At 36.5% G+C, this 13,068-nt stretch overlaps 1 protein-coding gene across 1 annotated transcript; it reads left to right on the top strand.

Moving 5' to 3' along the window:
* Positions 1-409: 409 nt before the first annotated feature.
* On the top strand, positions 410-12,039 carry LOC127419244 (src-like-adapter 2). The gene is made up of 8 exons (XM_051660503.1): positions 410-726; positions 2,748-2,884; positions 4,678-4,777; positions 4,858-4,944; positions 6,691-6,794; positions 8,653-8,802; positions 10,013-10,142; positions 11,039-12,039. The coding sequence occupies exons 2-8, from the start codon at positions 2,794-2,796 to the stop codon at positions 11,169-11,171; spliced, it is 795 nt and encodes a 264-aa protein (XP_051516463.1). The 5' UTR covers positions 410-726; positions 2,748-2,793; the 3' UTR covers positions 11,172-12,039.
* Positions 12,040-13,068: the final 1,029 nt, after the last annotated feature.

Genomic DNA, 13,068 nt, shown 5'->3' on the forward strand with positions numbered 1-13,068 from the left:
TTGAATTGTTCCTTTTATGCTAATGAGCTGAAATTCTGCTTTTAGATTAATGAGTGGCCCTAATTTGTAGCAAGACTTTGTTTTGAGACTATAACAGAACATTATCTGCATCCAGTCTGAAAATGTAGTTTCCATGGCAGTTATTGCTATGGTAATTGGTTTTGGTGCATTTGGGAATATGTGCTAATATGGAATATGTACTAAAGAATTTCTGTACGCTTCTATTCCTATGAACAAATTCAACAAGTCTCATCCATTGGTAAATGTGTCTGGCTGTATACAAGGTGACATTTGGGATTTTTCCTCTATGAACATCTGCGTTGAGTATTTGTACAGCTCAAAACACTTTCCCTACCTCTTTCTCTCTGTCAGTCCTCTGTGCGTCAGTAAAGGAGTGACAGTTAGACCTGTTCGTCACAGGAAACTGCAAGTGTGTAGTAAATAGAGCTGCCTGTGTAGTGTGCATACCAAAACTCAGACAACCACAGCATCATCAGACAGCTTCAGACTTCACCTGACTCTCAGCTCAACTATTGTCCCTCCTCAGCTCTTTAGTGGCCTGAATAAAGAAGAAAACTATCACTCAGCACTGGTTTACAGACTTTTATTGCCTGGCTATCTCAGTTTTCAGGCCTGTTGCACATATTCTCATACAGCTGTGCTGGTGAGGAGGTCACTTTGCTTCTAAAGAAGGATTATCATAAATGCCAGCTTGAGGACCATGAGGTAAGACACTTTTTGCCCAAATGTAACACACACACACACACACACACACACACACACACACATAGTGGTATAATAGTATTAGTGATTCTGATATGTTTTTAATACTCTTGTGCAGTGTGCTTCACCTGTGAACATTTATTCATTAGTTGACCTTTTATCCAAAACAACTTAAGACAATATTGATGTTCAATGTTCTCACAGGTGAACGTGCTATATCAGAAAGAAAAAAAACAGGCTGATGTATTCCTTTAATATTTCAGTATTCTATTTGTGCTGTAATATATATATATTTTTCTAGAAAGAGTTTCAAGAATTCATTTAAATAATGTAATTTTTTTTTTTTTTTTTTTTTACTTTTCCTAAAGAAAAGCAAATCATCTCTGCTTTTGGCTTTAAGACAGCATGTTTTTAGTCTTCAAGGATGTTTATGTACTTAAAGAATTTAACGTAGCTCTAAACTTCAAAGTCATAATATCAGAGTCTTGAAAAGCATGTGCTTGTGAAGTCTCGAAATTGCTTCAAAGGCTTAACATATTTCAAAGAAACGTTTGCGGCTTTGTATGCAATTCTGAACTTGAACTTACAAACTAAACGTTTGATATGTTAAAAATTCTGACTTGAGATATCTTAAAGACCTATTTAATGTGTAAATATTGACCAAAAAAAAAAAAAAAAAAAAAACATATTGAAACAATGCACTAGGGCCACAACAGGAAGTTAGTACACTTGGTCTTTTCTTTGTGTAAATCTGCATTTCCCATCATTCTAACCATTTAGGCATATTGCTAAACATTATTCTAAAAGAGAATAGGCACTTTAAATTTCTGCTTATTAGCCTTTGTGAAGAAACTGCAATGATAGAGATTTTTTTTTTTTTTTTTTTTTAAGCACATGTAATCTGTTACACACGTGTTGTTTTGGTGATCAGGGTATGGGGTCTGTAATTTGGACCTGGAGACCCTGATAACCTAGTGAGACCAATCTGTGGTACCATCTGCTCAATAATGCCATGTACTTGTGCCACTGCATTGCACTATAATATGGAAACATGCTCCGCAATGGTCCCAGTGTTTATCAGTGAAATCTAATATTTGGCATATGAGGTTTTTTAAATCATGGCAGTGATGATATTTTACTAAAATTACTAATAGCAGGGAATGAGCATGTTATTACATTGTAATAAAACGTTATAACCGTGTAATTACATGTTCAACAATCTATAGATGTCAGTGCACTGCAAGTAAAAGAACTGATGTTTTAGGGTATTTTAGAACAAAAGCAATATCCAATAGATGGCTGGGAAAAGAAAAGAAAAATCTTGTGATGTATTTATCTTGTTTAAAATATGATATTTTAAGTGATGTAATTGATAATCACACCATTTAATTCATCTGATTTCCGTGAATCAGTTTAAAGTTATCATTAAGTCATAATTTTCATATTATACAATCACACCCACCCAGACTGAACATTGACAACTCAATCTCAACCTAATTACTGTTAAGGGACACTACAAAAAAAATTATTAACTCTCACTTAATTGTAATTTTATCTTAGCTAGTGAGGTTTTTAGTGCATATCTGTATTTGTGCATGTAAAATAATTTGTATTTATTGGATTTACTTTGTGAATATGTTTTTTTTTTTTTGCATATGCACATATGGAATTGTGTAACAATCGATTAAACAACTGTGACATGAACTATTCTGATGTAATTAAATTAGTAGAATTTTCTTAGCATTGCACCAGATCTATTTTTAGAACAGCCACCCCATTTTTTTTCTCAAGTTGACACATAAGTGTGTGATTTTGAAAGTGTGGATGGAAAGTTTTTATCAAAGCACACTAGTGGTTAGTTGACATCCTTCCTTTGTGCAAAGCCTAATATAAGGATCCCTTAGCCTGATAAAATTTTGCCACAGATTTTTTTATTTTTTGTTTTGATTAGGTTTTATGAATAACATATAAAATCCATACAAATGAATGAAGGTAAAAATGTTTTCACTATTTTTTTTATTTAGATTGTGGTTCCTACTAGTATTGTGCACCTAAACACTCCAGAGCAGCATGGGCAGTTGGCCCAGTAAAGACCGGCATGGATCCAGCACACATGCTGGCCTCTTGAGCCCAGAGGAGAGCGCCGGCCCACTGTCGCTGGGTGAGTTCAACACTGAAAAAAGATGACCAAGCATCAGTACTGTGGCTAGAACAGATTTTATACATGCATGATGTCATTTTGACCTGCTTGCACAATCTTAGCATGGCGACACAAGGTCTAAAGTCTTGCTGCTGAAATGGGTTTTTACTTACCAAAATTAAAATCACTGCACCCCTGTGCCCAAAGCAGGAAGTGATATTGAATGTATGGGCAAGTTTAACCTCAGTGTCTGTTTGAAATGTCCACAGAGTGGTGGCAAACTCCACAGCCATAAACCTAACCATCAGTGGAGTAAACATGTTGTTTTAGAGGGAAAATGTCACATCAGAATCACGTTCAACATTGTTTATATGAACGTAATTACTCCCTGGTTTACAGTAGAACTTGTGCCTTAGAGGTTGCTCTCTTAATGCACTTTTAGAAGCGCTAGAGGTAAATTGAATTGATTTCTGATGGGGGATGGCGCTTGCCAGAAATTTGACTGAATGGGGTTGATTTCAGGGTAGGTCAACTTTTGGAAGCAACGTGTCGATTGTCCTTGGGTCAGTAAGCATTCACCCATAACATTTAGCAACATGCTAAAAACACTCAGAACATCTTAGCAACTGCATAGCAACATGCTGAAAACACGCAGAACATCTTAGCATCTGCATAGCAACATGCTAAAAACACACAGAACATCTCAGCAACTGCATAGCAACATGCTAAAACACTCAGAACATCTCAGCAACTGCATAGCAACATCCTAAAAACACTCAGCAACTGCATAGCAACATCCTAAAAACACTTGGAACATCTCAGCAACTGCATAGCAACATCCAAAAAACACTCAGCAACTGCATAGCAACATCCTAAAAACACTCAGAACATCTCAGCAACTGCATAGCAACATCTTAAAAACACTTGGAACATCTCAGCAACTGCATAGCAACATCCAAAAAACACTCAGCAACTGCATAGCAACATCCTAAAAACACTCAGAACATCTCAGCAACTGCATAGCAACATCCAAAAAACACTTGGAACATCTCAGCAACTGCATAGCAACATCCAAAAAACACTCTATGCCCACACAGCCTTCCACAGCACCCTAGCACCATGGTGGTGACTTTTGCATAGGCAAGCACCACTTACTTTTCTTGGAAAATAATAAAATCTTGTTTCCTAATATATATTCATACCGGGAGAACCACCCTTACAAAAAATCTAGAGTTCTGGCAAACTTGCCACTCACTATTTTCACATGTAAATGAACTTGCGATTTGCCACTGATGTTTGCCAGAAGTTTGCAGCTCTTCACTGATAGTGGTGAACCTGCAGCAAATCTTTGGCAACAATTGCATCTACTGGGAAACACTTCTGTGGCAACAATGAAGAATTTGCTGCAAAGCTCGTTTGGATTTGAAAAGAATGAGTGCCAAATTTGCATCAGGGGTTTGCCAGAACTCTCGATTTTTGTAAGGGCAGTGAAGTAATTTGTTTATGTTAGTGCTTAAAATGTTCTGAGGGTGTGCTTCCTGTCATTAAATTCATGTCGGTTTTGTCTCACAGTGATTAGTAATCTTGAAGACAACTAGTTGTTAAATCTTGGAGGCAAGATCTCAGACGTCAATATCTATATAACTAAAAATCCCATGTTCACATCAATGTTAAAAAGGACTGTAGATTATGTGTAAGTGTTAAATTGTGTGACAAGGAGACCTATAAAGGATGTCTAATTTAAACCAATGACTGAAATGGTCATTAAATAAAGCTGACAGGACTGAAGGTGTTGTTTTCACCTTTTTGTGCAGACAGTGGCAGATACGTGGTGGTTTCACTGTATGACTATCCATCGAGAGGTCCGGGTGACTGCACCATCAGAGTGGGAGAGAGACTCAACATTTTGTCAGAGTAAGTTCAGAACCACTTGCACTGTTTTGATAACAGGTTGCTTGTAATGCATCTGTATCTGATGTTGTAATCTGTTACAGTGAGGGAGAGTGGTGGAAAGTAAGCTCATCAGCCACAGGAAATGAGAGCTACATCCCCAGCAATTACACCGCCAAAGTGTACAACAGGTGAGCTCAACTTTAATTTCTCATCTTAAATTTAAGCAAATCACACAAGCAAGATTGCTGTATTGTGCACACAACAGCACTATTGCTCGTGTTATATTGCTTTTATAAACTAGTTCTTCACCCAAGAACCCTAATATAGAGTAACTTACATTTTAGACACAATGGAGCCAGAGCCAGTAATTTTGAGCAGAATCAGTTGAGATGGAAACGCTGCTTTATTCGCAATTAGTTTTTGTGATGTTCAGAGTTTGCACATAAATAAATGTCATAACTTGGATGGATTAGAAATATGACACCTGAAGTAGATGTTCTGAGTAATCAAGCCTATCTCTGTGAGTTGCGAGCGGCCCACACTTTTATTTCAGGTCTTTGGAGGGTGAAATTTTGAAGAGAGAAAGTGGGGCCAGTTTAATTCCAACATAATCATACTGATGTGTTGGTTCCAAATTTATTCCATCCAAATTCAGACCAGATGTGGTGAATTCTGGACAAGCAAAACCATGTGAAGTGAGCAGAAAAATGCTGTTTTGGTCTCTGTACTTGTAGGATTATGTTTTGAGTATTTTAGAATTACTACTACTTAAATGTTTCTGAAAATCAAATTACAACAGGCTTTTGAGGTATATCTCTCAGTCACCATTCCATTCATGGCAACCACCACCACCACAAAAAAATAAATAAAAACAAAATAAAAAAAACATAAATAAAGAATAAAAAAATCACAAAGCTTTGAAAATTCTAACACATATACATATATACACTACCAGTCAAAAGTTTTGGAAATTAATGACTTGGACCAAATAATAAAGAAAAGCAGCCAATAAGTGCCCAACATAGATGGAAACTCCTTCAATACTGTTTAAAAAGCATCCCAGGGTGATACCTCAAGAAGTTGGTTGAGAAAATGTCAAGAGTACATGTCTGCAAATTCTAGACAAAGGGTGACTACTTTGAAGATGCTAAAATATAACATAGTTTTGATTTATTTTGTGATTTATATCACAACATAATTCCCATAGTTCCATTTATGTTATTCCATAGTTTTGATGACTTTACTATTATTCTAAAATGTGAAAAAAAAAAAATTATATTAAAGAATGAGTGTGTTTCAAAACTTTTGACCGGTAGTGTATATGGGCTAAGAAAAACTTAAACAACAAATGTCCTATATAAAAATTAGTTGCTGAGCCTAGATAATAAAGATAATAAAAGCCTAATATCAAATATGATACATAAAAAATAATTTTATTTTTTTATTTTTATAGTTCATCTAATGGTACAAAAAACAATTCTTTCATATATCAGGCTTTACAGGGTTAGCAAAATGGCCAAAATCACGAAGAGTACCTCTACCAAAACAAGTCTGAGTGTCAAAATTGTCTGATTGGTTCAGTGACTACATCTCTTGACATCACACTGATGTAATTTGTCCGATCGGAGGGTTAATTCCTCCAGAGGGGGTGATGATGTCAGTTCTTGGTTTTGAAGTGGGGTTAATTTCTTTAGAAACAAGAACTTGGTGTGGGTTAATAAACATGTGTAGAGTGGGCTAAATATAAACTGTTACAGTGAGATTTTGCTATTGTCAATGTACTGTAACCACACTGACCCTGCTCCTCACTCACATGACGACAAACGTTACCTGCCTACTGCTTTTTCCTTCTGTGCTGTCTTTCATTACGTACATTGTCATTTACTGTATCTGTGACTAACCCTGAGTCTGTGTGTGTCTGTGTGTGCGTGCAGGTGGCAGTTTGTAGGTCTCAGCAAACAGAAAGCAGAGGAACTTTTGATGCTCCCCCATAATCAGCCCGGCTCTTTTCTAATCAGAGAGAGTGAGACCTTTCCAGGTACATACACACACAAACTAATGCTAGTTAAAGTTAATTTCAACCTTTTAACCAAAGCTACTTTTATGTATAGAGGATATCAGGAAAACTCCAGCAGTTTTTTTTCTTTACTTACAAAATAATATTTTATATAAACAATACATTAACAAAATCAGTTTGAGCGTAAATCCGTATTCAATAAACAAAGTAATAAGTAAATCACTTTTACTATTACACTTTGGTGTGTAACTTGCAAAAGACTCTTTTGTGCTATGGACATGAAAGATACCTCAAATCATGTGGTGTGTTATTACTGTTCTAAGTGATCAGACTTCGAATTTTCACGTGGCAGATGTTAAAACCGAGGAAAAAAATCTCTCACAGACTCGCATTGAAGTAGGGACCTGAGCCATATTTATGGTCCTGAATAGGGATCCATATATAGAGACCTCCAGACTTGGGGATGGGCTTTTTTTTTTACTTAGGACAGGACTAACTAACCACCTAGCAACCACCCAGAACACCTTACAAGAATATTCCAGGTTCAATAAAAGTTAATAATGTTTATTACAACAAAAAATAAATTTGACTTGCCCCTTCTTTTCTTGAAAAAAAGAGAGCAAAAATCTGGGAAACAGTGAGGCACTTACAATGGAGGTGAATGGGGGCCAGTCCGTAAATGTTAAAATATTTGCTGTTTCAACAGTATAGTCACAAGACGCAAGCAATATGCTAACCCAGTCTCGCTATATTGTATGATGAACCCAAGACAACATAGGATGTTGTACTGATGGTAATTGTGGACCTTGATTGTGGCATGCAGACCAATGCCATTCACTCTTCTTTTTTGTTGAGATTGAAGTCACTGTAGATCTGCTCACGTCAGAACATATCATGATCAGTTAGAGGGACTCTCAGATTAGTTGCACCTCTTCTGCATTTTCTCTACTCTTCCACCCTGCTGTCCTCTTTCTTTCTGCTCACCGTCGTTACAGCATCTCCATTTGGCTATTCCTCAACTCTTAGAATGTTTTTCACATCACTTCTTCTTCCTGTTACCTCTTCATTTATTCACTCTACCTCTTCTCAGTTTTCACCTCTTCTTTGTTTTGTTCTTCCTCTTTTCCTTCTTTCTCATTGTTCATTTGCTCTGAATTTTCATATTTGACTCCTCAAATCATGATAGTTGTGTGTAAATTGCATTTTTTTACGCAACAGATATCGATGTGAAGGGATTTGACACCCTGACATGTGCATTTGAGAATATGGCTTTAATTTAGTTGTCTGTGTTAACTGTTTTAAAAGCATGAATCTTGGATCAGAGAAATGTAGGTGTAGTGTTTTGAGAAAATCAAGAAAAATGTATAGTCTGTTTAGGACAATTACAAAGTGTTCAGAAGGCTGTGTTAATTGTATTGAGACCAGTGACCTGAGTTTAGAGAAATGTGTAAAATTGATTGAGAAAAACTGTAATACACAAGTTTTAACAGAAGAATTCATGTAAGTGCTTTTATAAAATAATAAGCTTCACATTTTTGCCTTTTAAGCCCTCCAAACATTGGCCCCATTCACTTCCAATGAAAGTGCCTCACTGTAACCTAAATTTTTGCTTTTTTTAAAGAAAAGGAGTGGCAAGTTGAAAAATGTTTTTGAGGTAATCAACATTATGCTACAAATAGAAAAAGAACTTGTATTGAACCCGGAATATTCCTTTAAAAACTACATAGCAACATGCTAAAAACCTCTCAGAACTTATTTGAAATTGCATAACAATACCCTGGCAACTACTCACTACACCCTAGCATTGTGGCGGCGAGTTTTGCATGGGGAAACATTTCTTCAGAAAACATAAAGATCTAGATTGTAATGTTTTTCACAGGTAACCACACTCTGTCAGTGCGCAAGAGCAGCTCACAGGAACGCGCTTCTGTCAAACACTACCGCATCAACTGCATCGAAAATGGCTGGTTCTACATCTCTCCTGGACTCACCTTCCGATTCCTCTCAGACCTGGTTGCACACTATTCAGGTACACACACAGTTATAAAGACAGTATATGCCAGTATAGCATGTATTATTTGCACCCATTGGCTGTATGTGACATTTTGTTTGTGTGGTTTCAGAACTATTGTGTGATGATTATTATATAGGATCTCTCACACTGCAATAAAATCAAATTTACACTTCGTCTTAGTCTATTACACCTTTTGCTTTAGGTGCGATCCTCAGTTAAGTCAGACATTTTAAACTTTAAATAAAAAATAGTACTTTGTACGTCATTTTAAACATTTTAAATACATGTAAACTCACATAAAATGACTTCAGTCTTGTCAGTGGTCTAGAAGAAGCTATTCTCTTCTACATACTGTAAGGCGGGTTGCCCCTTATGATGGCGGCCATGTTAAGATCACATGACCAGCCAATTACTACTCCCTTTATCTCAGTTAAAGCAGTATTACAATTTCAGTTGCTGAATAATATATTATTATTATTATTTTTCACCCAATTTGGAATGCCCAATTCCCAGTGCACTTTTTAAGTCCTCGTGGCCGCGTAGTAATTTGCTTCAATCCGGGTGGCGGAGGATGAATATCAGTTGCCTCCGCGTCTGAGACCGTCAACCCGCAGATCTTATCACGTGGCTTGTTGAGTGCGTTACCACGGAGACATAGCGCATGTGGAGGCTTCATGCCATCCACCGCGGCATCTGCGCTCAACTCACCATGTGCCCCACCGAGATCAACCCACATTTTAGTGACCATGAGGAGGTTACCCCATGTGACTCTATCCTCCCTAGCAACCGGGCCAATTTGGCTGCTTGGGAGACCTGGCTGAAGTCACTCAGCACGCTCTGGGATTCGAACTAGCGAGCTAGCGAACTCCAGGGGTGGTAGCCAGCATCTTTTACCACTGAGCAACCCAGACCCCAGTTGCTGAATAAATTAATCATAGGTAAAAAAAAAAAAAATACTGTAAATATCATATTTCTACGACGATATTGGTAGCCAAAAACATTTGCTTGCGTGATACTGCATCTACAATGATAGCTGTCAGTATAAAGTTGAAGACTACTGTCATATCGACCAGAGAAATATTAACTACAGATTACTTGGTGAACCTTTAATAAATAAAGTAAAACAAACAAAGTTTAAGCTTGAGGTACAGGAAGCTTTGCTTAATGTCAGTCTTTTTAAACTGAGTTGTGGCACAGATTTTAAATGTGAACTTTTCCTCCGAAGCATCGGAAGGGCTGTGCTGTACTCTAGGGGAGCCCTGCTACATCATTGGATCCAACAATGTTCCCGTGGTAACTGGTCCACCTCCTGTAGCTGTGAAGAGGCCCACTATAAACTGGAAAGATGTGAACAGGTACGTTTGCATTGACAGATTAAACAAAATCAGTCATGAATGAAGTATATATATATATATATATATATATATATATATATATATATATATATATATATATATATAATTAAATTGTTACTAGTGCAAATGTCCATTCCTGATTTCATCAATTGAATAACAACTAGTAAAAATGCTCATTTGTGATGACTGTAATAGTTTTCACTAGTGGCAATGTATCTACAATGTGATTTTAACTAATAAGAAAGCCTTTTAAGATATTTTTAATTACTCTTTAATGTATTGATATCTGAAATCCATTTCCAGGCATCTGAATTACCAAATCTAAAGTGAAAATACATTTACAGATATCTAAAATTAGCATTTGTAGTTGTTGCAATTCAGTTGTTGATATCAGGAACAGACATTTGCAATAGTATTGTAATTATTGATATCAAAAATGAACATTTATACTAGTGAGATGTTCTTAGCTGATATGTGTACTTTGAATTTTAACTAGTAAAATTAATGGTCTGTAATTGGGTTTTGAACAGGAGTCAAAGACAGATCATTGTAAAATTCTACTAGTGAAGATGCAGTTACAGAAATCAAGAATTATGTTTTTTTTTTTTTTACTAGTTGAAATTGCATTTTTGAAATCAAGAGTAGAGAGAAACCGATATATCAGATTTACCGATTAATCTGTGCCAATAGTTGCTTTTTGGAACTATCGTTATCGCAAAAATCTATGCCGATAGTTGCTGATAGTTTTTTTTTATTTTATTTTTTTATCATTTCTTCATTTCAAAATTAGAGTCCCCGAATTATAAATGCCTATAATTCATATCCTGCATGTGATTGAATGTCTTGCGATACATAATAGCATCATTGAACAGTTTCAAAATAACTTCTCTTTGCAGCTCAATGATCTTCGGACACAGTAAAGATGGCGCAGAGGACTCTCTAGTGAGCGAAGGATTAAAGGAGGCAATTAACTCTTACCTTTACATGACAGAAGAATGCGAGGACTGCTGTCAGCACTGGGAGACATGAGTGGGCATAAGACTGCATGCTTGAAGTCTCGTTTGAGTCTTTGTGATAATGAGAAATAAGTGTTTGAATGACTTTGGTCAAAGCTTGGACTCTTGATGCAGTTATCTGGCCTACAAACACTTCAACACATACAGAAACTGACCCAGAAAAGAAAACGCACCCTTACTGTTCCATTTCAGATCTACACTTGGATCTAACAGGTCTAAAATACATTGATGCGTCTATTTGCATCGAAGAGACACAAGAACTGTTTAACAGTGAAAGCGGCGTCAGATTAAGTTCCAAGTGCTCTGAGTCATTGCTGTTCTTCCAGAGTGGGTGCTGGAGATAAAGATGTCACAGTTTTCTGTGTGGACTCGTTCCTGACGGACATGAAAGAGAGAGGACATGAAGGAAAGCACGATAGAGGAGTGTGTGAGTGGGAGGGGGAACACAGCTGGGCGATGTGTGTATACATTTCCACTCCTCTTGTATTTTCTGGACCTTATTTAGTGAGAAATGCATATTACACTTGATCAGTTATGATCTTCTGTCATCATTTACCCTCATGTTGCTCCAAACCGGTGTGACCCATCTGGAGATGTCAGTCATAATGTTAGGTCATTATTCTCAGTCATCATTCACTTTCATTGCACCTTTTTCTCACACAATGAGAGTGGATGGCGAACATTCTGCCTAACATCTTTTAAAGTTTGGGGTGAACTATCACTTTAAGGGAGAATGTGGAGATTAAGACATCAAGAGACATTGTCTGATGTCAAAATTATTAGGATGTAATTTTCTGATGAAAATGCCAAACAATTATGTATTAATTACAGTAGGATTGTAATGTTGAACATATCTCTGTGTGTGTATATATATATATATATATATATATATATATATATATATATATATATATATATAATCTAAATAGCCATCAGTTTTTGTGCTGTTTTAATAAACTTGACAGAAAAAAAAGAGCATCGTTGTATTTGTACTGTCTGACAAAAGAGCATCTTGAATGAGGTTTCCTGTCTTTGTATCTATTGTCTTGTTCGTCTGAAGTAAAAAGAACCACACTCTTGTGCTGCAGGAAATGGTGAAAGTTTGAGATCTCTGAAAGCTTGTAGGTTTGTGCATGCCTGTATGTGGTTTGCACTCTCTGGCTGAAGGGGAATATTTGTTCGAAAATAATTCTTGGAGATTGTGTGCTCTCTCAAAGAGTTGACATGTTTCTGATGAGAACAGACCCAGCTTTAAAACTTAAACGTGAAATTTGTAACACTTCATTTTGTACCTAAACCAGAGGAAGAATTAAGTATATCTCTCGAAATCTCATATCTCCACAACACACTGATAAGAACGAACACAATTTTCCACTGCACAATTACCTTACTGCGTGTGTTCATCTAAACATTTGTTTTATCCAGCCATCTTGACATGCCGTATGTTACACCACATGTGATATCACACTGATGAATGTGATAACAGGCACAACAGTATTTTTGATGTTGAACGCTAGATCTGATACAAATACACTGCAGTAACACCCAAGGATTAAAGATTTACAGCTAAACTAATTATTGTTTTAGTAGTGATGGGAACATCAGGCCTTTTGAAAAAAACAAGGCTTTAAATATTAAATTGTATTGAATATGGGGTACTCAAAGCTTCAGTACACTGTTCAATTTTCTGCCATCTGGTGGTCAAAAAATGAAGCGCACCTACTAAGCTGCTGTGGCTAACCACGTGTTATGAGGCAATCAAATTTGAATTGTATTTGTTCACCAAAGTGATTATATATAACCAAGTAATTTAAGGCTCAAGCCTTAATGGGCTTCTTGACTCACGAAGTGACTTTAGTTATGTAAATACATTACTGATTACAGAAACTGTTTAGCCCGAGATGGAGCAC

Source organism: Myxocyprinus asiaticus, chromosome 28, assembly GCF_019703515.2.
Source record: "Myxocyprinus asiaticus isolate MX2 ecotype Aquarium Trade chromosome 28, UBuf_Myxa_2, whole genome shotgun sequence".
Lineage (NCBI taxonomy): Eukaryota > Metazoa > Chordata > Actinopteri > Cypriniformes > Catostomidae > Myxocyprinus > Myxocyprinus asiaticus.

Bases quoted from the DNA above. Each gene is read 5' to 3' on its own strand.
- LOC127419244 (XM_051660503.1), top strand. From the start codon at position 2,794: ATGGGCAGTTGGCCCAGTAAAGACCGGCATGGATCCAGCACACATGCT. The intron at 6,795-8,652 runs GTACATACACAC...TGTTTTTCACAG, and splicing joins AGAGAGTGAGACCTTTCCAG to GTAACCACACTCTGTCAGTG. The intron at 10,143-11,038 runs GTACGTTTGCAT...TTCTCTTTGCAG, and splicing joins AACTGGAAAGATGTGAACAG to CTCAATGATCTTCGGACACA.